General features: G+C 42.5%; 1 protein-coding gene across 8 annotated transcripts in view; it reads right to left on the reverse strand.

Moving 5' to 3' along the window:
* The window catches only part of HDAC4 (histone deacetylase 4), a 275,382-nt gene that overhangs the window by 11,831 nt on the left and 236,005 nt on the right, over positions 1 to 27,546 (reverse strand). For all 8 annotated transcript variants that reach the window (XM_064515482.1, XM_064515489.1, XM_064515488.1 and 5 more), the window contains 7 exons: positions 20,126 to 20,233; positions 19,516 to 19,571; positions 18,368 to 18,455; positions 16,960 to 17,079; positions 14,476 to 14,573; positions 5,801 to 5,919; positions 3,954 to 4,087 (listed from right to left, as the gene is read on the reverse strand). In XM_064515482.1, coding sequence (XP_064371552.1) covers positions 3,954 to 4,087; positions 5,801 to 5,919; positions 14,476 to 14,573; positions 16,960 to 17,079; positions 18,368 to 18,455; positions 19,516 to 19,571; positions 20,126 to 20,233 — 723 coding nt within the window. The remainder of the gene's footprint in view (positions 1 to 3,953; positions 4,088 to 5,800; positions 5,920 to 14,475; positions 14,574 to 16,959; positions 17,080 to 18,367; positions 18,456 to 19,515; positions 19,572 to 20,125; positions 20,234 to 27,546) is intronic.

Raw genomic sequence — 27,546 nt, forward strand, 5'->3', positions numbered from 1 at the left:
TAAATAAGAACTTTATTAATGCCTTTTGCTTTATACTGACATAAAGCACACTCAACATCAGACAGCTTAGCTGTGTGTTATTTCACAGATGAATCGTTCCAATTGTGTGCTACTCTTCCTGAAATAAAAGGCACAGACAATAGACTTACCCATTGCTCCACTAGAAAAGGAAGGAAATACCTCTGGGCCTTAGGCAAAGGTTTTAAACAACTGTTTATTATCAACTTCTTTTTTGTTCGGGATGTTTGATACTGGACGCACCTTGGCTACTTCTGCACCAAAAACCTGGATGACAAAGTATTTCCAGCAATCACATGCGATATTCTTGTTGTTCTGGCTACTGCTTAGCTCCAAGGTCACATCTCTCAGGACATGCCTCCTTTCTCTCCCCACACAGTTAGCAGCTCCCGTGGCATAAGCACTTCACATCCCGCTCTAGGCATGATGCTGGCATGGCTTGAAGCCTTGGGGAGCAAATGCCATTAATGCCCAGATGTTTTGGCATGGTATTTCTCATAGGACAGAACCTGGTTTTAAAGGGAGCAGCTGGTGATGCCCAGAAAAGAATCGGTAGCTCTGCATGCTTGCTGCTTCACCTGCTCTCCCATGCTGCTTTTAGGAGCCACTTTGAGTAATAAAATAGCAACAGTGTCCTACTGGTCTAAATTATCATTAAGTGGCTCTTCTCTGCCTCATGCCTGCCCTTGATTTTTCAGCTGAAGTCACGTTATTATTCAACAAGTAAATTTGTAATTAAAGAAACATACGTATTTTCAAACGACCTCTCACGCCACTAACTCATTTTACATTGAAATAATCTGCTGCAAAGCTACAGCTCTGTTTTAATTTCCTGGACAGTTGGGAACAACCCCGTCTCTTGCCGTTGGAACCGCGCACACAAGGCTTTTCCAAAGCTGGGGTTTTGATCTCTGTTGGTGAATGCAGACACTTGGGGGACTGGCATCGTTCCCCTCATTTCCTACCATTTCGCTGTATACCTCAGTCAGATCTCTTCCGCTAGCAAATTTCCCTGCAGCCCGTGGCTGTCCGCAGCTGGCTCTCCATGTGCACGCGTGCAAAATTGTCTAACACACTGTATATCAAACTTCATCAAAGGGCCGGCAAGACAAAGCAACAGCAGTTCACTCCAACTTCCTCGCATTAAAAAGATTTTATAAAAGACCTTGATAAAACTAGTGCTTCCTGCTTTTTGATGTGTGGCTAAGAGAACATTATCATGATATCTATGCATGCTTACAGCCCACTTAGGAAAAGTGAGAACAGGTCCATCTTTTAATATTTTAAAGCTCCTTATAGCTGTCCTGATTCAGTGACAGAAAATACAAAGAATGGCAAATGCCCCTTATGATGTTTTTCCACCTCTAAGGATCAACATTCACTCTGCTAAATGAAAACACTCAGCCAGAGGACATCATCCAAGTTATCGTGAGTATTAAAATCTCCAAAAGCTGCACAGTTCCAAACACATTTGTGGCTCAGAGCGAGTGCTTATTTATTGCATACAGATTCTCACACCACATTTTAGTCACCTGACCGCACTGTAGCAGCACATTAAGTGAGAGGAATGACATCTTTCACATGTTATTTCCTCAGTCTGCCCTTCGGTGTGTATCCTGCTGCTAGAGCTGGCTGCATCCAAGGTTTGGAGGGAGCAAAAGAGATTGCCTTACTGACAATGGTGCCATCGGCTGCCAGCTTAAGAGAAATGGGTGCTGAAATAAAAAAAGTTATTGCTTGGAGGCTGATGTAGCAGTTGATTCTCAAGTTTTCAGGAGCCCCAAAGACTGAGCACAAGCTGGACCAGTTATGCATGCTGAGAGCCTTATCAGAATTGCCTGGCCACGCACAAGGAACTAATACTCTCTGGACGCTTGGAAGATGGGATGCTGGATGACTGAAACAGATGCTTTTGATGAATCCCAGCTGTTCTACGATTAGTGAGGTTTTCTCAGGCGTTGTTGTCCTTTGTGTAGCGTGTGGATACTGTAAGACAGAACGCGTCTGTGAAAGGCTGGAAGAAGCAGCAAATCTGCACCTCCATACAGATCTGACCTCTACTCCTACTTCCTAGACCTGAGAAAAGCTGGTGGTCACAGCCTGCTTATGGCTCAGGAGCATCTCTCAAAGTCGACCCTCACTGGAGGCAGACCTTGAGCCGAAATATTATTTGGCTTCTCCTTTCTGCGGCACTGCACCTTCAGACATTGACCATATTGATCAGCTCCTGCATAGGAGTTTCTTCACCAAAGGGTGCCAAGGCAGGTGAAAGCTTTAGAAGGAACCTCCAGTCAAGTTCTTGCCTGCTGTAGAAGAGACCACTGCCTTCAGAGGTCTGCTCTATCACACACTGCAAGGTCATCTTGGCAGCCTCCTCATGCCCTTTTACTCATGCCATGGTCTTTCGAGATTTGCTCACGTGCACAAGGTACTCTGAGGGCAATCCCTTAATTGAAAAGGCAGTCTAAAAAACTTCAAATGCACTAGCTGGCCCATTAATGCTGCTCTAGGTTTCGCAGCCACCTCCAACTTGAAATCAGTGTGGCTGCTTTCACACAATGCTGAAATTTTTAGTTCTTTGGAGCCAACGTAATCACACCACTCTGCTGTTTTGATTTGTATCATAAATCTTCAACAACTGTTTTAAATAGCTCCTCAGAGTTGCTGCTATACCAGGGCACCCTTGGCTGATAACGAACAGGGATAGTGCCTGTGGCCCCAATCTGACTGATCTGTGCTCCTTTGTACGAGGTGCAGTTTTTCCTTGATGGAAAATGAGTGCAATATACTTTTATGGTCTACTGAGCTCAATCTCAGACTCTGCTCTTTGGACTGTGGGTGTCCTCTGAAAACTCCAAGTGGAGATGGGTGTCCAAAAGAGAGGAATAAACCAGAGAAAGGAAGGAGGACTAACCAAAATGAACCAGTTGCTCAAATGCACAAGCCTACAAACTATACAGAAAAACGCTTGCTGAACTGAAGCATATATATGTATGGATATAGCAGACTAACAAGAGCCTTAACCTGGGCTTTTGCTGCAAATAAGTAGCTTTCATATTTCCTCACTGCACTAGTTTGTAGTACATGACCGTGAATTCCCAGAGCCCAAAGACATGTCAAATGCCACCACTTTTTAAATACCAATCATTTTGGAAGAAATGTATCCCTCAATTGCTCATTCGTTACCAGTTGCAGCAGATGCTAATAGTCAGGGCTGCGTCAAAGATGATGGGAAAGAGGAATTTGAATAATTTCTTCCTTTATCCCACTGACGTTAAGAACAGAGGGAAAAGCTAAAGTATCTACGTCTGTAGAAAAACACCCAGACCTCCCCTAGACACCACAAACCAGATTTCCTTTGCGCATTTCTCTGGCTCGCCCTTATCTTGCAATCAAATACTATGGCCTTTGCCATCAACTTCTGTAACACAATTGGGCTTTTTCTACACAGAAACGTGCAGAAGATACAGAACATAAGGTAAACAAACAAACAAAAAAACGGAAACCACTGTCAAGCAAGCTGCATGTAGGAGCAGATACGCTGTACCGCTAGAGAGGAACTGCAAAGAGAAGGCAAGGCTTCGACAGTGACTTCAGAAATGAATTAAACTAATCTGCTATTTCCCAAGGTTTGCACCAAGCCCACTATTTGGATGAAGAATAAAACCAAATTCACTTCTTAGGTATTTCAATCCTTATACTGTGAACTGCTGAACAAAGGTAGTTAAAAAAATTTAAACATATATTCTTTAACTCTACAAAAGAAAAAAAAAAGAGCTAAAAACAATGACAAAAATTCAGTAAATGCACTATTTTGGAGGGTTAGCCACCCAAATTCACACCACTGGAAACTCTGCAAGAAGGTATAGGGCGCTTGCAGCGCCTTGCGCTCATCAAGAGGGGCCATCCGCGGCGTTTTTTTGTTTTCTCTGTACCTCGTTTCCCAGCAAAGCAGAAACACATGCTTCTGAGGCGTCGCAAATGGCGGTCAGGTCATGGCCTCCTTCGAGGGCCAGGACAACACGACCTCCGGCCAGGCCCATCAGCTGCTTCGTCAGGTACCCAAAGCCTGCAAGCGGGGGACAGGAAACGCAAGAGAAAGGGCAACGGTGGTCACTAGGCTCAGACTCCTGGCACAGGATCAAAGCAGCATAAAAAGGAATTACATCACATTAAAGAAACCACAAGGGATCCAAAAGGATGGAGCACGTAATATAAGCCAGGTTTGATTTTAATACATTCGTTTCAGGATTCCAGCTCTGGTTGCCCTTTGGATGGGCTTAAACACGTGCAGCATGGGGCAGATCCTTCTCTCTGCATCTGGAGTGCGCCACCACTGTTTTGCCTCCGTAAGAGGCATCAGCATCCTTCCTATTACTCTTTATTGCTTGGAATTAAATATAGCAGCAAATATCAGCTTTAGAAGGAAGGAAAGGGGATGGAAGGAGGCTGCTTTTTGCCCTTATTTCTAAGACGTGAGAAGCAAAGAAGTCATGCAGGAGGCATGGCGGGGGGGAGGGAGGAAAACAGGGGAGGGGAGGAGGTTAAGGGGAAATAAGTAAAATTGTTGCCGGTGCTTTTAGTTGTGATAGCAGCATTGCAGTGCCCCAGAAATATTTGACATCTAGTTCTTAACAGACGGTTCTTCCAGTACATAATATGCTGTAAAAATTCCTGGGGCACCCGGGGACTTTGATCATATGACACACAATACATTTCTACCCTTTAAACAAAACAGAACCAAGCTGTGAGGATTTAAAAAACATGTCCTCAAACCAACCCTCCCCCTCAAAAAAAAAAAAAAAAAAAAAATTCCAAACACAGATAATCCAGTGCACTTACACCCTTCCAAATTCCCTGTTTTTTTGTTTTGCACTGAGTCGCATAACTCCCCCAAGCGCCTTTGCAAATTGGTAAATTAGGAGCCAGATAAAAGATTCATGACTGTGCCCATAAGAAAATACCCAACCTCTCCTTTTGTGAGAGTAGCAAAGCATGGGAGATTCAACAAGCAGGTAAACAAGCAGTTCTCATTGCAGAGTGTTTCTGGATGTCTTAAATAACTTCTCTCTTGTAAATCTATTCCACTTTATTCTTTTATAACGTTTATAGGTTCAGCTACCTCAGGAGGTTCTGCAGTTCATTGTAGAGAGTGTTTCCTGACTGAAACAAACTCTTAAAAAAATAAATCCTTTTGCTTTTGCAAGGAAAAAAACCCGTCTTCTCGATTGGCCCGAATGAAACAATGCCAGATAAACCCGGCGTAACCAAGGGGTGGCGGGGAACCCTTCAGCCCATCTCTTGGGCAGGGCAAAACATCACGGATTCAAAGCAAAAAGGATGTTCCTGTGAGCCCATGTAAAGGTGGGGATCAAAATGTTTGGCTGGAATTTTAGTAAGGTATCCTGGAGAAAGCAACAGACGTCTTCTAGCATACAGACCAGGGTTTTCTGTTTACATCTGGCATTTCCTCTTTCTTCAATTTTTCATTGAAACATAAATTTTTTCTTATTTAGTGGCTAGCTTCCACAGAGATTCAACTACAAAGGGCTTCATAATTTACTTGCTTTAAGAGGGAAACACACAGTGCTCCAAGACAAGAAAGGCGTTAGCCAAACCAAAGCGCAATGCCAAAACGCATGGAAATGCACAGAAAAACTCTGAAATGTAAGAGTTCAAGATAGATACTAAAGACGGAAAAACTGGAAATATTCTACCAAAGTCCCTAGGACAGCAATTTACAGCAGTGCAGGATCCTTGCTGTTGTAAAGCCACAACTTACATTTTGCTGATAGATTATATCCTCCAAGAGGTGTAGGATGGCCTTCCACCGCGTCAAAACCAGACGACACCAGCACAACATCTGGGGCAAATTCATTGGCAATGGGCATTACTACCGTTCTGCAACAAAAAATTAACAACGGCAGATCCATTACTTTGGCTCTTGAATGAACGAAGGAGCACTTAGATTTTGAGTAAACCTAAGCCTTTAAACCTGAATCTTGAGCAAACTCTTCTAAAACCTGGTGCTTTTATTCCAGAGGAGCAAAACCCATTTCCTCTTTCCTTAGAAGATGAGAAGGTGGTTGCCCAGCTATCACATTATTTTTTCGGTGAGGTCCATTATTTCCATCATTAGCAGCCTGATGTTTGGACCAGGGAAGTAACCTGCCATACGTCGCGGTTTCTGTTTGTGGTCATGTTTTGCTTCACAGACATGGTCAGCCAGAGCAGAGAGGGCACAAGGAGAAACGTATAGACTGCAAAGCCACCTGGAAAACCGGTCACATAAGGACCTCAGTGTGTGGCACTTGTCGCCCAGCTGCAGCAATGCGTTCCTTCTAAATATCTGCAAAGGCATTTATTTTTTCCATGCCGCGCTTTTTGTTAACCATAATTAAAGGCTGAGGAGGTCGCAGCGCGCACAAGCACGCCCCGGCACATGGCTGCGCTGGGCAGGCAATACCGCAGTGCCAGGTTTGGTCTCCACTTATTTGCCACTCAGTAAATACCCACTCAGGCCAAAGGAAGCTTTAATATGCAAATATCCCACCCAAATACTCCTTACAGAATGCTATTCCCTGTCCCTCTTGCTTTCAGTGTCCTCTAAAAAACAGACTTAATTCCTTAGTATCAGCAAACTAATGCCTGTTAAGGCTGGCATTCAAATGAAATAAGAGGTCTATCTTTCTGGTTTCTCAGCAAAAGGCACTTTCACATTGATTTATCTCTTCAATCTGCTCCATCTCTGTTCAAAAATCTACATGAGGTTGCAAAGCATCCCATTTCCGATGTCAAGACGCCAGCTAAGCAAAAATAAGAAGTTCAGCAGAGAGCAAGTAATTGCTTCTTCATCTAGCGCAAACACAGTGGAACTGAAATTACAGCAATGAAAAATTTCAAAGGAGCAGAGTTTCTTAATAAACATGACACAGACACACACAATCCCTCCTGATTAAGAAAGCCTGTAGCAAGCATTCTTGGATGAATACCTTCTTTTGCAGGCACTTTATGCCAGGGGTACACGCATTCAGAGGTCTGAAAACTGTTTTGAGTCGTTACGATGAGGCAGTGATAACTGCAGGAAATGGCAGAAAAGCAAGGAGATGCCTTAAGCTAAAAGTCTCCAACTCAAGGACTTTTATATAAAGTAGTATTTTCCAAATGAAGTTCTTCTTCTCTTATAAATGCACTGATTGATTTTTAGATGCATTTCTCCAAACCTAAACAGCTGCTATAAGATTAGGGAAAACTGAACAACTTCATGTCCTTTCTGTAAAGTGGTATTCTCTTTTTCCCTATCCTAGGAACAGCCACTGGCAAGGGTAACTTTCTAAAGCATGAACTGAAGTAGCAAACCCATCAAACAGCTTCTGTCGGTACAGCTGAACACATTGCCTATGCCCCAGTCTAAGCAGGCGGGAATGCCAAGGCACATCAGCTCAGCACCGAAAAACAATCCAGCCAACACTGCGCAGCCCAAGAAAAGCCTTCTAACTTCCATTTCTTGGCAACAGCTTGCCATGGTAATCTAACAGCCTCCTGCCTTCTTCCTGCTGGCCAGTCTGCAGGACACACAGCCATGTAAACACATGCAAAAGGCACAATCTTATCTTCTTTTTCAAAATCTGTTTAGTAAAACCCACAGACATTTTAAGTAGAAACCACCTCATTCGCAGAGGACTTAAGCAGCAGTTTCAAAGCAAGTGCACGTGGCAAAGGGCTTTTTTCTGCACTTTGAAGTACTGCTGAGCTATTTAATTTCTAACCAGAGTAAAACTGCTAAAATCATCGGATTTTTTCAAGACGAGGTTATGATACCATGGGAGTTGCTAGTACCCCAGCTGCTGTGTGGTATCACCCTAATCCATGTTGCAGAGCAAACCAAAATCAACACCCTGGAGATGTGTGCACTGGCTGCCAGCATTGAACAACCAATGCAACCACTAATCAATCTGCCTATTTACACATACATATTTTTTTGCCATGAAACAGCTCATCCGGCTGATGCCCAAATGCTAACGCACCCGAAGCATATGAAACAGCAGTGCGCAGCAGGTGAGCCATTCGAACGACTGACGATCATTCACAGACACTGCCTGTATGAATGACAACAGTTAGAAGTTGCACAGGGAATTATAGTGGCACAGGGAATACCCAGGCAACACACAACAATTAAAGGTGAAACTCGTCCTTATAAATTTTAAGGGAGAAAAAGCAGTGGCTGCTCGTTAAAAGGAAATCAATCGGTATTTGGCAATAGCTGGAAGAAGCTGTTTTGAGGATCTTCTGAGCTTTCTCCAGTACAGAAAGGGTAACTGTGCAGCAGCAACTGGCTACTCCTACGTGTGTCTTCATTTCCAAGCAATTATTTGTGGTGTTCATTAGCCAGAGCAAATTTTAGAATGATCATCTGATCCCCCTCCAAATTTAAGAAATGTGAGGTGCAGATGCCGTGGTTCTCCTGTCCAAGAAGGGCAAGACACAGGAGTCAGCATGCAGCTGAAACTCAGAGGAGACGCAGAAGATCACACCGTGTCAGACCAAACAAGCTAACGATGCTTTCTGGTACACTATTAGAAATTATTAACAAGTCAAATCCAGACTTGAACCCTTTCCTTCATTTGTGACTCTTACCCAAGCTCTCAAAGTCTCTTCCTTCTTCTGAGTTTCTCCTATTTCTAGCATTATACTAGGACCCAAAAGCCACAATTTCAACCGCATTTGATACTCGCCAAACATGAAAGCAACTATATCTGTGGTCATAAAGCTTCAGATTAGGTCTGAATCAATGGTGATGTGGAGCATACGGATGAGATGCTGCCGTGAGCCCCACACCCACTGCAAGTCCAGCGGGGCTTCCCGGGAGCAGGAGGCTCCGTTTATGTGATCCACTGGGAGCGCCGGGCCCAGGGTGCTGCTCCACACGGCTTCGCTTGGTCCGCGGGAGCTGCACAGCATTTTTTCGGAAGGCAGCTGCATACAACAGCCTTTTGAGATCTCAACAGCTTCCTCAACCTTTTTTCTAATTGTAAAAAAAAAAAAAAAAAAGAAAGAAAAGAAAGACGTGTGAAATTTTCAGCCTCAAACAGCTGAAAGCCCAAATGAACTGGTTTTGAATGAGGAATTTCTGAGATTTCATCTGTGGGCAGAATTTCAGATGTATCTTTCAGATTTTACTTTTTCTCAAGCATGGAGGAAAACACTTTTCTCGCTCAGATCTGCCACACTAAAATCAAATCCCCAAGAGAAAACAGCAATTAAATTGCAAAGGATCCTATACTTTGCCCTTATGATCATACTATAAGAAAGCCAAAAAACGAGATTACTGTCAAGAAGATGACCAGGTTTCTATGGAAGTGGGTCCTTCAACTAATGGCTAGGGCAACTACAAAGTTACTGACTGAGGAATTAAAAGTTTTACAACACTGAATATTATTTCCAGCCATGCAGATTTATTAAAATATAAGGGTTAGTTATACCTTTAAACTTCCTACACTTTGGGGGGGGGGGGGGAGTTGTTCGGTTTTCTTAAAATAAATTACATCCTTTCAGTGGACTTAAAATACAGCTAGGCTGAACAGCTACACATTAGTTAATACCGACAGCTATTAACAGCAAAAACTACTGACCATATTGTGCAATCATTTTGGGGAAAATACAATTTTACATATATTTTCTAGAAGACTGCGTATCTTTTAGTGTATTACTAGCCAATTCGCTTAATAAATGCCAGGCGGATTATACAGTTCTACAGAGGGCTTTTTTTTTCTGTTGAACGCTCAGTTCCAGGGAGTAAGTCAAAATGAAATATAAAAGGCTGAGCGCTTTTTTCGGAAACCCCTTTCCCACTGTTTCCCATATATTATAAAGCATTACCCACTGCTCCTAAGGCTAATCAGCCTCCTGAAGACTCTACTCTCTGTTTCTTGAAACAGTCACCTCCATGGTCATTTCCTATGTCAAACCGGATTAGGAACTTGAGTACAAAACAAGCATCAGAGAGCGTGAAATCCAAAAATACAGAGACAACAACTCCAGGCGAAATACGGTCAGCTGCCCCCCTCCCTCTTCCTTACTTCTGAAATGTTTTATGGATGGAAGGGAAAAAACTGCCTCCCCTTGCCCCAAACTCGGCTTCCGAACTCATTTAACGCTTTCTACAATCTGTCCGAGAAATTCAGGAGGAGGAGGATTTCAAACTACAGTCCTGGCTTCCCTTCTATTTTAGGAGCTTTAAATAAAAATAAAACTAACGCTGAAGTCAAGCTGCATATGGAATTAAAATTGTATACGGAAATCAAATGGTATACGGAATTAAAATTTTCTTACTCCTCTGTCAGATAGGGTAGGAAACATTTGGATGAAACCACAAAACTCCTAGGATCATCAGGTATAATTTTATAAAGTAAATTCAGAGGAAAACTCACGTGCATAATGCAATTTGATTTCACTAGGTCACTGCTGTTCTCCTGCAATAAGGAACTACTCACATTTTTCTGCAGGTCTCCTAGCCATGTTCGCATATTGTACTTCTACACAGTATTTGAAAACTTCATGAGAATTTACAGAAGCAAACATTATTTCTTCTTGTGCAACAAGCCAGGAAACAACAGGCTCTGGTAAAAACTAAATTTTACAGCTGTTTATTTCTATTACTACAGAATAACAGCAACAAATACCAAGAACCGTCGGATGATTTGGGGACCTTCTAAATTATATGCCATGCGTTAGAGTTTAACACGTTTCCGCACGAGCTGTGAAATCTGTATTGCCCACATACTTTGGTGGTGACTTCAGCCATGAACATGCGCTCGGCAAAATGGTCAGCTAAATTATAATATACTGCCGGCCGGGGCAGGCATAGCTGCAGTTATGATAGCACGGAGGAGCGCTAAACTCTCAGCAAAATCCCAAGTCGGTGCTCTCAGACCAAACATCTATTCGTGGGGTGATTCCACGCTGCTCCCCCCCAAAGGTACCAACAGTGATACCACCCCGATTTCCAAGCAGACCCAAAGATGCGTTTCTGCAGCTGGTGCTGTCGGTTCTCCGACGGCAAGAAGCGGCAAAGCGCAAGGCAGGGCGGCTCCGCTTAGCTTTTTTAACCCTTAGCCTCACTTTTCAAACGGCTCAGTGTTGTTAGCAAATATTAAGAGGCCGCGAGATGCTGTCCAACGCACCATTTTAGTGTAAATGCGGGCATGCTAACAATCTTCAAAGAAATTCTCTGTAGAAAATTTTTGACGGAAGTTACAGTTCGCTCTTTGGAAAGAGTAAAATGGCACTGTTTGAAACAAGTTTTCAAAATGGGGAAGATAAATTTCACTTGGATTCATTTATTCACTCATCAGCAGAGTAATTTATGAGGCCAATTATCTCCGTCATTATTTCATTACAGCACATGCTTTTATCAAACCATATAGAAGTTCATCCTGAAAGAGAGCAAAAAATGAAAAGCATGCTGCATATTTTTCTTCCAGCATCTTATGTATTTTACATAGAAAGATGGCTTTCTTCCTTAAAAGCAGACAAGCATGCTAAGAGTTAAGGCTTACAAAAAAAAAAAAAAAGTGTATCAGTATCTTTGCCTAGCTCAAAGGATTTCTACTGATTCCTCTACAGACTTCAAAGCCTCACAGTTTGGCATTTGGACTGGTTTGAATTAAAGCACAGTTCTCCACTGTGAGTTTCCAAGTTCATGGTGAAAATGCCTCCTGCTTCTGGAGTTCATTATGGCCAATTTTCTTATCTTTGCTTCATCTTAGGTTTGATCCCCAGCAAATGCAACGTGGCATTCGATGGGGTGGAATAACAAGGTGCTGCCTTGAAGGCATGCATTGTCTCATGGGGCTAGCACAAGAAAAGAGGGAAAAAAAGGATATATGACCCATTCCCTTCACTTTCTGACTCTCGGGGGACTATAAATTGTAAACTTCAAAGCATTATTTTACATTAAAATCAATAAAAAGATTCAGGCAAAATGTTTTTCAAAGAATCTGGTTAAGATTTAAAAAGGTCACTTGATAATGTATTATCATGAACAAAACTTGGCATAAGATTAAAAAAGCGTCCAATTTAACTTACTGACTGAAGGTGTGCACATTGGGGAGAGTACAGAGGGTGCTACCTCTAAGGACGACTCACAGGTAACTCGCTTCTCATAAGCCTGGCAAAATAAGAGCTACAACTAGCTACCAGATATGTTCCCCAAAGAGCTGTAATCCCTGGGCAAAGAGACACCAACATCTATTAAAGAAGGGATGGCCAAGTTCTTACTGCATTTGTAGACTGTTCTGAACAATTTTCCAGGAGCCTAGAAACTAAATTAATATTTAATAGCAACTATGTCACTCGGTTGTGAGCTGCAGGTTCTTTTTGCAATGAAGAGATCAGTCTTGTTGACTGCTGGGATAAACAGACTTCCACTTTGGACTAAAGTACTTGCTTTCCTGTAACAGGAATAAAACATCAAGACAAATGACAGTTATTTGACTGTATGTTATTTTAAATTGTATACACTGTTTGAAGGCTTTGGAATGGCAAACTGAAAAGGAAAAGCTCTTTTTGCTCAGTATAACGTAACAATAAAAAGTAGGCACACAGTGAAGAACAGAAAATAATGCTCTCGTCCTAGATTTAATGCATGCAATGCTATTTCATGAAATCAAAATTCCATCTGGGTATTTCCAGAAATTTGCATCCTATGTTTTGGCAAGTGCATGTCTCCCTAAATTTACGCAGGGTGTTTGCCAGAAGTGCGCTAAATCTCGTTTGAAGACAGCAAATCCCTTCAGCTGATAATTGTTAAAAAGATGCAAGCTGGGAGGAGGACACAAAAGTGTGGGGGGTAGAACAGGACAAAACCCAACAAAACCAACAACAAACACCCCTCCACACGCACATGTATCCAGCAGATCACTGAATTATATTTTTGTTCTCCTTGGAAAGAACATTAGAAAGGAAAATGGTCTCACACAGGCCTCCAGTCACTACTGCATTGCTTAAAATTTCTCCTCTAACCCAGAAAGCTTTGTATTCATTTCATCTTTCTGATACATTGCTTCCACAGTAACTCTTAGTACCATCCTTTTCCCGTTGTTTGCAAGTCTGGGAGGCAAATGCATTACTCCAGGCTTCCAATAAGTTCCAAAACCACCAGTCACATACAGTCGCCTGATTTGAGCTACTCCCTTGTTGCTCAGCAGCGCATCAAATATTTGTGCTAGACCCAGACACTTGCTGCTGGACAGGAACTCTTTTTGCTGCAGAAAAAATGCAATATTGCGCATCTCCAGTGCTAAGACAATGGCCTCAGCTATTTTCTTCCAGGCTCAGTTCAGGTAGTTTCAAGCTTTTTTTTTAGGTTGCCAGTGGAGAGCGAAAATAATGCCCACAAGGGAAAAGGAAAAACTATTTCAAAGAGAAAGAGTGTAGAGGTAGAAGAATCATTTCCACAGGTTCAGAAGATCAACATCACTACAGAGGCATTTATCACTGGATTTCCTTTAATACGATTATTTTGCCCATTAGATGCTCAGTGTAGTGAGAAAACATGCCACCCACACACTTGCAGTGCTCCGACAGGGACACTGGCCAGAGCGGCCAGGACCATTGAGCGCATGGCTGTAGGTCAGCTAACAGAAGAAACCGCATTTTTGATTCCCACACTTCTTTTGAACATGCTGGTAGGAGGAGGAAAGTAAGGATCAGCTCAGACATTCATTTTCAGTGATCCTGAGGTTTCCTGTGCCTGCATGAGCTGGACTACTACGATGTTGTCAGGCACAAGGTCTGACAACAAGTGGCTTCACCTCCTGCTTCATTCGGAGACTCAGTGAACGCCAGCTCTCCAGAGTATGCTTGAATATGCTCATAAAACAACCACACACAGTGGTTTAAATCTGATGCTACCATTACTGCTAATCGAGGAGGATATGTCTGAATGAGGTGGAGAGGAATCAAGAGCAATGACAAACTCATGACCATTCAGACGTCCAATATGCCTTTGTGCTTCACCATAATGACATCTCAGGCCTTGGGCTAGCTGCACTCTGAAACTTCAACTCATAACAACTTGTTGAAGTTTTTCTGGGCCTGCCTCCCTGCCCAGGTGGGTTTATCCATACAAATATTCACCACAATGAGCCAGAAAGATTTTTAGTCAATAAGACCTTATTCGTATCAGCAGACTTCAAACTCACGCATGAATCAGTGCTGAGCAGGGAGTATAACTCAATCACTGAATTCCCTAATGTCATAGACCCATTTCTTATGGCCAGAAATACTCCGTTTACTTAATTCAGCTTTATCCCATATGACACTCACAAAATAACTGCAGCTCTATGGAAATCTTGTTTCTTAGCGAGAGGGAAACCCAAGATTAAGAGAGATTACACGAGAAAAAAGAAATTTAGTTTCAGTGAGAAAGATGTTAGAGGAAGTCTTCAATGTTACCTGAAAGCAGTTAAGTATTCTGTATCTCCCATCGGTGGATCAAGGCCACCAGTAAAGGCCATGTTAACATTGAAGCCAACTCCTGCTCCTGTGCCAACCTGAAAAAGGGAAACAGTACTTTTAATTGCACATATGGAAACTGCCAATTCTGGCAATGCACCTTTGCTGATGCATCCAGCTGAATCTGGATTTTGATTCAATAACATGGTACTAGAGTACTTCAGTTCCCAAACTGAGAGTAAAATTAAAGCTCCTGCATGTTCCTACATGCTCTAAACTTGATGGGAGCTGTGGGCAGTCAGCATTTGCTAGTTGCCTGAGGGAAAAAAAACAAACACCATTAATGTGGGTCCTTTCCCTCTTTTGTACAAGATTGCGTTGCATGTGCTACCTCATCGAATTAATTCCTTTCCAGCTTTATTCTGAAGGGTATTTTTAATGTATTCTACTTCCTGCCGGGGGAAACAAATCCCACAGTTTTAATCAGAGTGAGCACCCCCTCTGCTGGGGAAAAGTATTATTCGCAGAAATCAGATTTTTGCTGACCGAGGGGGCATGTGGGTGGGGAACGCTGATCCACCTCCACCTGCACATCTGCATCGAGCGCAAAAAGTGCAAACTCTTTGTTTTGCTCAGTCGGGAATAGCACGTACACGCTAAAAATTACTATAAATGATAAATACGGAGCGGATAATATAGTCCAGTATTTCCTTACAATGCTAGATATTTTGTAAACCCATTATTAATTTCAAGGGTCAGCAAAAAGCGTGGATCTCAGAGAAGTCTAAGACCTCACATCCTTTGTATAGCCTAAAGCAGAGGTTAAGACCACTGCAAAGAGCTGCTGTTCATTCATGACCACAGCAGTGCATAAACAGGGTAATGAAAGAGTATCGCATTACATTTAAGTTTCTTTAGAAACCCAAATGGAAACATCAATGTTTGCTGAATGGGAAAATGCAAAATTGATAGGGTACAAATTCTAAGGCCTTTCAGATTTAATCTAGAGCATCTCGGAGTAAATAAAACTCAGCATTTCATAATTTCCCTCTGATAAACCACATATGAAGGATGATAACTGAATATCTATTTGGAAGGAACCACTTCTAATTCAAATTTAAGTCAAAACTACAGCTGAAATGAAAATTCTATATAGCATGGGAAGATTTTATTGATTATATGATTCAAATACCGATCCTTTCCATGCTCTATACTTGCAGCATCCTGCATTTTATTTCCTCAGGCCAGTAGCCTGCCAGAGCTCATTCACCTGCTCCCATGAAGGAGGAATGATAAATACCACGAGAGCAGACTGAAGGAAAGGTCCCCACGCGCGCTAAGTTCACAGCAAAAGTTTTCTGTGAGGCCACTATCATATACCAAATAGCACTGTTTTAATGAGGCTGGCTCACAGTACAGCTGGAAATGAGCCACTATAGGGTCCTAGGTAAGGAATGATTGCAAACCTCTATATTATCTCTACTTTATTAGGGCAAATTAGTGGGGCAGCTTGTTTAAAACAGAGCACACTTTCCATGCCGATTATGTTTTCTTAGTAAAGAATCCACAAGGCAGAGGGGGGTCCCTTGCTAACAGTACGAACAAAGGCTCGTCCATCAAACCAAGGAAAGGAAAAATAGGCCCAGGTATGCTTTCAAGAGACAGCATTAAGCTCACTCTGGAATGCCAGGATATTGGCTGCCAGCCTAGAACGAAAGAAAGGATGGGACTAAAGTAGAAGTGTCTGTGTGAAGAGCCAAGGAGAAAAAATGTTTCCACTGTAATGTGCACAGCCTTTCTTTCTGCAGCAGGCTTCAAGGAAACTACCCATAGCGGCTGGGGTTTTGTCCCACGGCATGAATGACTCTAGCTGAAAGTCCACTATCCAGACTGCTACATCTGAACGCAGCACTCGCTGTAAGCAATATTCTGGCAGGGATAAGGGAGGAGGTGATGAGCTCCAGGATTGTGCCAGGAAACCCAAGTGCTACAAGTACAGGGGTGGTGGTACAGCCACAGACAACCTGTTTCTCTCTCAACTCACAAAACGCTTATGCCCCGCTTTGGGCAAGGCTTGTAAAGTACATCAGGTCCTGTTCTTCAGGGAAGAAAACACTGTCTGGGACAGCTGGCAAAGGGGGTCCCTTGGAACAGGTTGTCCCATAAGGGCTTGAGAGTCTAACTGCATGAATTCATATTTTGATCGTTTGTCAAGGGATTTTCCTTTCCTGTCAGCTTGCGGCGGCAGGACTCAACGCACACAGCTGTCAGGACTTGGACAGGAACACCCAAAACTGGGCAATGGGCTCTGGGAGAGGGACTAACAAGCACAAGCGTGGGGATGGTGGCACAAGCATCTCTGCAGCCTTGCTCAGCAGAGGCCGCCAAGGTCTTTTCGGCCACCTCCATCACAACCATGAGCGGTTCCTATCAGACATGGCAACACATTGCGAAGGTAGACACTACGTTGATCCATGTTCTTACCTCATCGGGAGCACCACTGCCTGGGAAGAAGTTCCCATCATCATAGCGATGTAGTGAAATATAAAGAACATTAGGATCATTGTAGAAAGCTTGCTGAGTACCATTTCCGTGGTGTACATCCTTCAGGGACAGAGATTGTATCATATGAGGAAGGTTAGTACCTTAGTAACAACGCAGGTTAAAGCCATCAGCTTGGGATTTGGAATGGTTTGCTTTGTTGTGTTTTGTTTTCTGGGCTTCTCTGATCTCACTGAAGCAGTTTATTGCAAATGAGAATAATCTACATTGCACAGCTGGCTTCATGTTATACTTTCCATTTAACAAAACAGGATAAACAGGAGTAAACAGAATCTCAAGCATATATCAAAACTGAAGACAAGATTAATTTTCTTTGCAGGACAAGGGGAAGGAAGGGCTCTGTCAGCTACTCCAATTTTTTGTTTTTAATCAGTCTGTAGGGTGAACACTGAAGCAAGATCCAGCAAATTTCTCAGGTTGGGCCCATCAGGGCTAAATACCACAAATTCACAGCCCCGATCCTCTACTGCATTATGACTTGGTGCACAAATGCATCACAGGGCATGGGTATTCAACATGCCCCTTCTTTATGACATGAAAAACAGTTGGTGGGAAGCGAGGAAAACGATGTCCACCTACTAAGTCAAAAAGAAAAACACTTCCAGTTTAACTGTCTTGTCCATGGAAGATTTGTGGCAATCTAATCAAAACTCTTAGCTGATACCCTGGTGCTCAAATGCCTTCACAGCCAACCTTTTTTTCCTTTTCTTTTCTAATCTATACATCACGATAGTAAAAATCCAAACAAACCCTACTGGAATTCCGATTCCAATTCCAGTCTGCAGAATATTTCACTGTCTTTGCCCAAATTACAGATCACATTTGACCACCTGCACAGAGGCTGCACTGGCCCAGTGGCAGGGCACTGAGACCATCCAGACAGATGGCCAAGCCATGCCAGACAGCCTGTCCTTTTCAATAACCAGTCATCACATCTTGAAAGTACAGCTAGGATTGATAACAATGGTTAAGCCAAATAACCTTGAGAAAAAAAACAGCACAGTTGGCAGAAATATCCATCCTTGCAACTGTGTTATGGTCTTGTTATACAAAGCAACTACTTATTCAGGATCGTATAGAATTGGGCAAGGGGAGGGTAAGAGTGCAATTAAAATCCTAATTTTGTTCTGAAACTTATGCACCCCTTAAGAAATCTTTTAATAAAAAACTAAAAACAAAGGCATTTTGGCTTACAGACCACAGACCACATTCTTTTCACTAACTTACAAAGCCTGGGCTGCCTTTGCAAGAAAACTCAAAAACAAACAAAAAAACGCAACAAAAAACTTCCATCCGATCTCTTCATGGGTAAGAATCAATGTTTACTCACCCAGTCCACTATAAGAATTTTGCTAACGTTCAGTCTTTGCTGGAGCAGCTTGGCTGCAATTGCCACGGAGTTGAAGTAGCAGAAACCCCTGGAGGTGACAAGAGGGAGGAGAAAAAGAGAGAAAAAAAGAGGTGTTAATTATAGGTTTGCCTTGGTCCCAATACATCTATGATCTGAGACATAACACAGTAGAAAGAAATTTCCACGGCTTGCTTTCTTCTTTGCTCCCTAAAAGATGCATGTGTGCTCAATTAGGAACACAAAACAGCCATACGGCAGCAGGTGCCTTGCGATCGCTCGGGAAACGGGGAATGTTTCAGGCTTTCCAAACCCCTCTGCAACGCTACTCAACGCAAACTGCTCAGTGGGTGCTTACCAGCTTCCCAGGGCTCCTGTGTGGGCGAAGGGAACGGGGTGAAGGGGAAAGAATGCAGAAAGAGGAGAAAGAAGGGAAAGGACCGACAGCTGAAGCGATGCGTGGCTGCGTGTATCATTGGAAATAGAGCGGTCCGGCTCAGAGAGGCCCTGAAACGCTGCACCGAGGGGAATCCAGCAAGAACTACTTGGATCTAGAACCAAAGCACCCCAGGCTCCCCAGATCAGTCACAAAGCCAAGGACATAAAACTTCAATGCCCAGTAAGTCACATCCAGAAGCCCAGTATGATCCCCCAAACCCAAAACCCTAATATAAACCCTGCTCTAAACCCGTGTAACGTGCCTGACTTCAGCTTTTGTTTCATGAAGCCCTCACACTCCAACGCTCTCCTAATTCCATGTTTTAATCCCAGGACACAAAGTTATGTTTGATATGCTGATATCAGTTGCAGATCCTTGCTTTCTTCACATTAGAAGTAACATCAATATTTAACTTCAGACAATTTACAAGCGTAAATAAAAGCATGAGTGCTTTTGCAAAGCGTGATTCTAATGCAATTCTTACTAACATAAATACCTACCTCAAACCCAAAGCAGGATCTTTCCTTCTTCTAGAGGATTACTAGGAGCTTTGAATCTAATACTCGACTGCGTAGCAATCAGCAAGAAATTACAACAATAACATAACAAACTCCTTTTCTAATTTACAGCTGTAGATCACATAACAGACAGACATTGAAGCAAGTTAATCAAAGCACATACGCATACTTACATGGGTGTGCTTTCTTCTGCATGGTGACCTGGAGGTCGAACAACAGCAAATCCATTCTACACACAAAAGTAAGAGAAGGAAGAAATGAGATGGAAAGGAACATTTATCTCACAGAGATGCATGCAGATTTGCCACCAGAATTGCTAATTCTGTTCTGGAATTATTTAGTTGTTCTTGATGGTTTTTCTCACAAGACCATAGCAGTGCACGATGCTCTCTTTTTGAGGGGGAAAAAAAGATCTACATGAATTTTATGGAAACTGGTTAGTATAGTATTGCCTTCCTTCAGGAAAAAGCCTTCTGAATGAGGTCACTTAAACAGCAAATTAGGTGGCCCAGCTGAAGTCAACAGTAAGACCCTCAGATATCACTGGAATAATGATTTCACTTGCTGCTCTGGTTTCTTTCTTCTTTTTAATCAGTGCGTAAGAACATTCACCAGGAGTCTGCTGTTCACTTGCTGATACCCTCAAAGATTTTTATGACTAGAGCCAGATGGTGCAACTAAAATAAAGCTAACTGGACCTCCTGCATAACACAGCCATGAACTAAGTTCTGCTGATCCCTGTACAGAGCCAGTATCAAAGTTAAGTGTTATCATCATACCAACCTTCAGTTCTCCAGTGGCTACTTTAAAAACAAGTTCAATGACACAGCCCACGGCCAGGCGAGCAGCACCAGATGAGTGAACTTCATTCCAAATTGTGTCACTGTCGACCTAATCAAGACATACAGAAACCACTTTTAGGAACAATAAGGCTAACCGAGGAAACGGAGATTCCCGTTTTACACAGAGATCATTCAAACGTATTCAAATGCACGTATTTGCAGAACTGATCGTAGCAACACTAGCCGTGGGAGCCACTCTCATCTGAAGGGTGAGTGTGCAACAGTGCAGTGGTGGCCAACAGGGCTCTGCCTCCACGCATGAAGGTAGTTGCTACCTGCAATAGTGACGATTCTAATGGCAGAGCTACTGAGGTTCTGTCCCAACAAACGGCACTAAAGAGATGACAATTTTCAATAGCTCTGTGGTGCTGAAGAGTCAAAGCTGTAATAGAGATGCAAATTCAGTATCTCGAGCACTGCAAATTTTCAGGTCTCTCCTACCAGTATTCTTCTAAGAGCAAAGCATCGGTATTGCTTTTTAATTGCTGGAGTAAATGGATCCAGGATGAAATATACATTTTTTTTTAAAAAAAGTTAAAACAATCTTATTTAAAAAGAGAATACAATGAAGAATGATATTTAACAATGGACATCTAAAAAATGCCTGCCCAACCTACTCCTGCCAGATTTATGTTGACAGTAACTTCCCTAGAGAATCATAAGATAAATTCTGTCCCATTAAAGCTAACAACAGACCTTCAACATCTAGGTGCTAACTACAGACATTTACTTAAATGCCAAATATTTGACAGGACCAGGATCAATTTCCCTTAGAAAATGTGCAAATAGACAAAAGGCAAGAAAAGGAAAGGCATTCTTGAGACAGTCTTTGCTTCGTTATTATACGAGATCATGTTCTAATTTAAACAAAAAGTGAGAACTGTTGGCTTTTACCACATTAATCTCAACAACCGTACAAAGGCGAGATTAGTTTGCAGACACATGATGAAATGCCTGTTCAATTTTTACTACAATTCTGTTGGAAACTGCAAAAGAAGGCAGGGGGCGGGGGGGATTCCTGGGGGACTGTTTATAGACTGACTTGCCGCTGGGAAGGAGCTGCTTTGGATCTCCTTTAAAGCACCCCGATCTGTTTGCATGCCGGCATGAAAGGAAAGCTTGTTTTCTCCTTGTCAGTCATGGCCTTTGCAAAATCCATACTACTGGAACTGTCCCATGTCAGGACAGTTTGGCTGCCCAGGAACACCACAGGGTAAGTGTAATGTGGCTCAGTGTGAAGGATCACCAGCTCTTTTTCATGGAGTACTCCACATTGAGTGTATTTATGGAAACAATGGCAAAGGGGGAATGAAAGAAACAGATTGTTTGTCTTGCCTGGCATCCAGTTTGCTTGCTGAGCTCTAGGGAGATACAAGCAGCTCAACATGAGACTGATCCACCTCCTTCATGGCTGCACTAGGGCCAGTGGAGGTAATTTCAGGCCTGTTATCAGCAACAACTTCTGGCAACATCTGCCATGAGGACGGTTCTGAAGTCACAGTAAATCAAGAAAGCTTCATGAGAATGCCAAAGAAGGTATCTCTATACTGTCAATGCAATACTACCAAAACATTCACTGTCTCAGGCTCTGGGGAAAGTCAATCCATCCATGAAAAAGCCTGCACTAACTATTCTTGGTACAAGGGCTCCCCTAGATCCCTGTCAATTTGAGCAGTAACATGGGAACATAAGTACCATGGTAGATGTTAAGACATGCTATGACTCTGCTGTGGTCCCTTGGGAGATGCATCAGTCTTCATCCTCTTCATCACAGTGTCTGAGACTGTGAGATACACGTATTTTCAACAACTGGGAACATTTTTTTCTCTTTTTGCTAAGGAGCTGACAGCCTCACTGTCTGTAGGATTCAATCCTGCTGTTGCCATCTCAGATAAGGATAAAATTCACAGGGTCTGCAGGACCATCTGCTGCCTCATTTCCACAGAGTGAGGGCCACACAATGGTGGCTCATGTTTTTGTTACCCACAGGCTTCATTGAAGTGAGATATAGCTGCACCATGTGATCTGGACTGAGCAAATTTATTCAGATAGTCTTTCTTGGTCTTGAAAGAAAATGCTCCAGGACACCTGTAGCGAAGAGATTCTCTCTCTCTCTTTGTCCTGCCACAGCAAGTATCAGGCCTTTGTAGTAGATGCAAAACTGCAGACCACCACCTTTATTCACCATAAGTCATCAGAGAAACAGAAATACAAAAAAAAGAGAAATTCAAATGTCATAGTCATGCCTTTATTCAAGACCAGGTAGGTACAACAGGATCCTAAGACTTCCTTAGACTTTTGTTTCTGCTAGCTTTTCCCATAAGGCATGTGAATGTCACCAAGCATCTTAGCCAAACACTATTAAGTTCAGGCCCTTTGATGCCTGAAAAAGCCAGGCTCACGCTGGCAGCATTTCAAGAAGAATGAGGAGGGCAAGACAGAGTGGTTTTGAAGAGTTATTATTTCTGCAGAAAGAAATTAAGTACCTAGAAAAAGAATTCCACCTGCAGTTTGGGAGCCAATTTCAAGGACTCTGCCATGCCCCCCACATTCAGCTACCCAACAAGGGGAGGATTTGGTCAAGGGATGTCTGTTCCCGTCCACAAGTTCTCCACGGCTCCACCCTGCCCACAAGCATCTCCAAGATAAGGATTTAACACCCAGCCACCTTCCGCAGAACGGATGTCTGGAGACCACTGGGCCCTAATCCAAGGCAGCACTTCATCATCTGTTTCACTGTAAGTGTTTGAACAGTCCCACTGAAGTCATCAGTGCTTTGCGGCATAGGGGCGTAGACTTTGCCATGGTGGAAAATGTTATTAATGTGGCCCTGAGCTGGACTGCTCTCTGACTCCAAAGCTGCTGCTGTTTGGTGCACGGGCTGCTGTTGACCCCTCCATCATTCTTGAATTCTGAGGTTCATTACAGAGGAGACATTATTTGGCTCTCCCTGACCATGATTTCTTTGATGTAGCTGCCATCACAGGAGTTGTTGCTGGGACAGCACATCAGCCTTCCCATCTGGAAGGACTTTACAGAGAGAGAGGAAGCATATTTCTTGCCTTTTGTTGATCTGACAGTGTATATTTCTCTTTTTCTCTCTTGAAGCGGACGATACAACTGTGTCCGAGACATCGAGTCCTCCACATCTGTTGGGTTAGGAGTAGTTGTCCTGGTCAGCACACTTGTCTTCTTGAGAATAACATTAGTGACTTGTTCATTCCAATAAAGGAGCTTCCGTTTCTGTTACACGAGCTCCTAGGAGAGCTGAGGAACTCCAGAAGTGGGGAGAGGAAATTCAATGCTTGTGACCTGCTGCACAGTCTTAACCTTCACAACATATACAATTTTTACAAAATGATGGGGGAATGCAGGAAAGGAAGGGTCAGCAGTTTGACACAGGCTCTTTTCTAGGAAGAATGCCTAAGATGTTTTAGGGTGAGACCTGAAAGAGTTTTTCCTTTCTTATAAACTTGAAGTCTTTATTAATATACATGATGAGGTTTCTATTAGCACTGTATACTGTACTATATACGAATGCAGAACTACTTCAAATTGAAGTGAAGAGGATCTTATAAAAGGTTTCATTACCCTAATCTTTTCTTTAGCTGAAAAGCTATCTAGATAGGCATTTAAACATAGAGACAGGTAGAGACATGTTACACAGAAGTTCCAGACTCTACAAAGCAAAGCAGAACAAAGGAATTCTGCTTTTCTCTCCTCATCGCGCTTAGAGTAGCAGCGCATGACATCCATGCTGCCAGGGAATTAGCTCTACCTAACTGCACTTCCTAGTGCTCTAAAGCACTGATTAAATAACCACAGTTTGTTTTTCTAACACTTCCTAATTAGTTTCTTCTCATTTGCATTCCATGGCACTCCTTTTTGTTGTCTCTACTCTGTGCTGCATGCTGCACACCTGCACAGGTAAAAAAATTCTTTACATACTCTACTCAAGACCTTACAACAGAAAAAAAGAGCAACTTATTCTGGAAAAGAAAAATATTAATACCAAGATCTGCTGAATGTGCATAGATAAAAGAAAAGATACCAGAAAGAAAACAAAAAAGTTAGAAAATATTCAATATTATAATATCAGGTCTTTGAACTTTTTGAAGTATTAAGATGCAAGTATGCTTGAACTATTTTGCAGATTCTCAAAGCTCAAAATCTTTTCTCCAAAATCTACTTCTAATTATCCTGTATTATGTAATGCTCTGGTGTATATAAAAAATATATTAACAAAAGAGCACGTATTATAGAGAAGTAAAGGTAATGTCTCTAAGCAAAAATACTGCATAGTGCACTTGCAGATGTTGCTAGAGTAAAGATCAGCAGGAATAAATTACTGTTGTTTAAATCAGAGCTCACATCTGTTGATATAAGTGCTTCTGTGCTTTTTTTCTTTCCTGCTAAGATCAGAATGTTTGCAGATGGGAAAAGGTTTGTTAGTGCTGGTTACAACAATGTGAAGGCTTCCTCTTATAAAACAAATGAATAAAGGAAAACTCACAAGAGTTTCCAAGCACTGCGGAGCCAATTTACCCTTATCCCATTGATTTTGAGACACCGTGACCTGGTTTTTAAAGAGCAAGATTGAAAGGTTTCATGCAACAAACTGATTTGCATTTAACTTTTTCCTGTTTCTTTCACCTCCTTCTCTTTTACCTGCTTTGTCACGTTCTCTAGTAAGAAGAACTCATGGAAATTCATATATTCCCCTAAACATTTAAAACACAATGGGAACATCACTGATATGCTGCCCCATTTCCATTGAGGGCAACTGAGAAGGCAATGCTGCTAAGCAAGGTGCCTGTGTTCGACCACAAGGGCTGGCGAATAAACCACAAACCTAACTGGACAGCGATGAGGAAAAGTAATGCTCTGTTGTGTTACCAGGGGACAGCCAGGTAGATGATGTGATGTGAGAAAGTTACAGAGAAGAGAACAGGAAAGGAGAAAAATCTTAGCTGTAGCCACATCTCTTTGGACAGGAGACAAGCCATTCCCACCTCCTAGGAACAACTACAAACTTCCAGGCATCCAGAGTTATCCTCAGGAACCTGCTCATCATATTCTCCTGCCTCTACTGGTCCTATTATCCAAGGTGCTGGCTCAAAGATAGGAAAGCAGCTAGTAAGGCCAGGAGAGAGATTTACGGCTTTCAGAGACTTGGGACCTCTACTATATGGCAAAAATAAGATTCAGATAACAGGGAACAAAATGAAAGAGAAAGAAGCAGTAAAGACTACATCTTTCCTCTCTGAAGCTTATTGATACTGCTGAAGACGGCATCAGGTCAGACACTGAGGTCAACCTGGCATAGTGTAACATAATATCTATTTCATTAGCTAGAACTGGAAAAAGAATACAGCTAAGAGCCAACTTGTGTTACAAAACCCCTTTTCAATCTATGAGCCCGAGGTTCAGAATAAATGATCACTATTAGGACATGTATTTAGGAGATAGTCTGCTGGTGTATTATTTTTCCCCCAAGGAAATACAATTCGCTGACCCAATTACTTTTCCTTTAGTGTATTTTCTTCACCAAGAAAATATGTAAACCATAAAGCATTAATTGAAAGTAAACACCCCAGAGCTTTCCAGACCACTGGAGGGAAGTTTCTGACTTCTATCTCCAATGAACAGACCATGCCCTAACTCTTCCTTTCATAGCCAAGTGTTTGGTCTGATGTGTAACTCCGGAGCAGACAGTCCTCCATCATCTGATTGCCTCCTTGCCATCAAGCCCATATTCTGGCTTTGACGGTAGCCAGCAGCAGATACTTAGGGAAAGCATAAGAGCAGGACAAATAGCCATACGCTGACGGCTCATTCGTTCAGCTTCTAGCAGTCCCCACTATAGGGGTGTCCTGGGATGCAGGATGCATCTTCATCCTTGTGTGTAACAGCTCTTCATGGGCTTTTTCCCCTCCATGAATACCCGTAAATTGCCTTTTAAACCCATTTATTCTTTCAACCTCCATTACATCCCCTGTGGAAGAGAGTTCCATCGTTTGACTGTGTGCAGAAAAAGAAATTGGTTTAAGCTTGCTATCCCATAATTTCACTTGAGGCCTTCAGCTCCTGAACTGTAAGAAAGAGTAATCACTTGGCTTTCACCTACTCCAGGCCTTTCCCCGCTCCTGCCCACATGCATTATTCCACATCCATCAACACTGAATTTCATAAGCTACTTTACTGCTCAATTTTTTGTTATCAAGAGACCATCTGTATTTCTCTGCAGTCAACTTTCATTTTGATGACCCCGAATAAATATAATACCATCAGCACAGCACATTTGCTTACCATCTATCCCCTGATCTGCAGCATTTCAGTAAAAAACAGATTTCTGTGGGACTGAAACTCTGATTGTTGTTTCCTATCTTCTAACCAGTAGTGAACCCAGAAGAGGACTGGTCCCCGCCCCCCTTACCCTACAGCAGGTTGACTCAAGTTCTCTGGGTAAAACATTCCTTATGAAGCAATCAGCCAGCTGGAAAACTGTCTAGCATCTTGGTGAGCTGAATATAAAGACCCATGAGACATCCACTACAGTGTCCTTATCTTCAGGTGACAAAGGCAGAGAACCATGTGGAAATAGTACATGCTGAAATTCTCCTCCAAAACTGGTGATGGATACCCAGGCAGGGATCTAGGCTGCCTCTCCAGGCAATGAATCGCTACAGGTGTTCAGCTGACTATGTCTATCTCCCATAGGCAGTTAGTCACTCAATCAACTGCTCTACCACCCCAAAGACAACATACAAAATGGAAACAGGGCTTGATCTCACCAGCACACTAAGGGCTGTGTAGCTAAATCATTCTTCGTGGTCCGCCTCTCACATTCAGGAGGAAAGACACAAGACAGCACGCTACAAACAGCTGGCCTTAGACAGTCAAGCAGTTGTCCAACATGCCCTCTCATCATCATGTGCACCTGATCTTCCTTCATCATCAGAAAAACACCAACGGAACTAGTACTAAGCGACTTGAGCGCATACAGAACTTCTTAAGCTACGACAACCTTCTCAACTTGTAAGAAAACGTTGCAACAAAGCCTGATTGCTAGAAGCTTAAAAGTCCTGCTGACTCGAAGGTAAGTAATGTTCTGCTTACCTGGTGATCTTGAACAAGAGAGAATCCCGATACAACTCCAATGCTCCTCATCAGTCAGAAATGCCATCTAGCTACCTGCATAATGGTCTGATAAGCAGCAGCAAAAAAAAAAAAAAAATCCAGTAAAACCGCCTCTAAGCCCTCTGGCTAGAACAATTTAAAATTAGTTTACACCACAACAAACAGCATTCAATAAACCAGCAGTCTTCACAGGATGAACTTCTCAGAATTGTATCGCGCTTT

This window comes from Dromaius novaehollandiae, chromosome 7 (genome assembly GCF_036370855.1).
Source record: "Dromaius novaehollandiae isolate bDroNov1 chromosome 7, bDroNov1.hap1, whole genome shotgun sequence".
NCBI classification, from domain to species: domain Eukaryota; kingdom Metazoa; phylum Chordata; class Aves; order Casuariiformes; family Dromaiidae; genus Dromaius; species Dromaius novaehollandiae.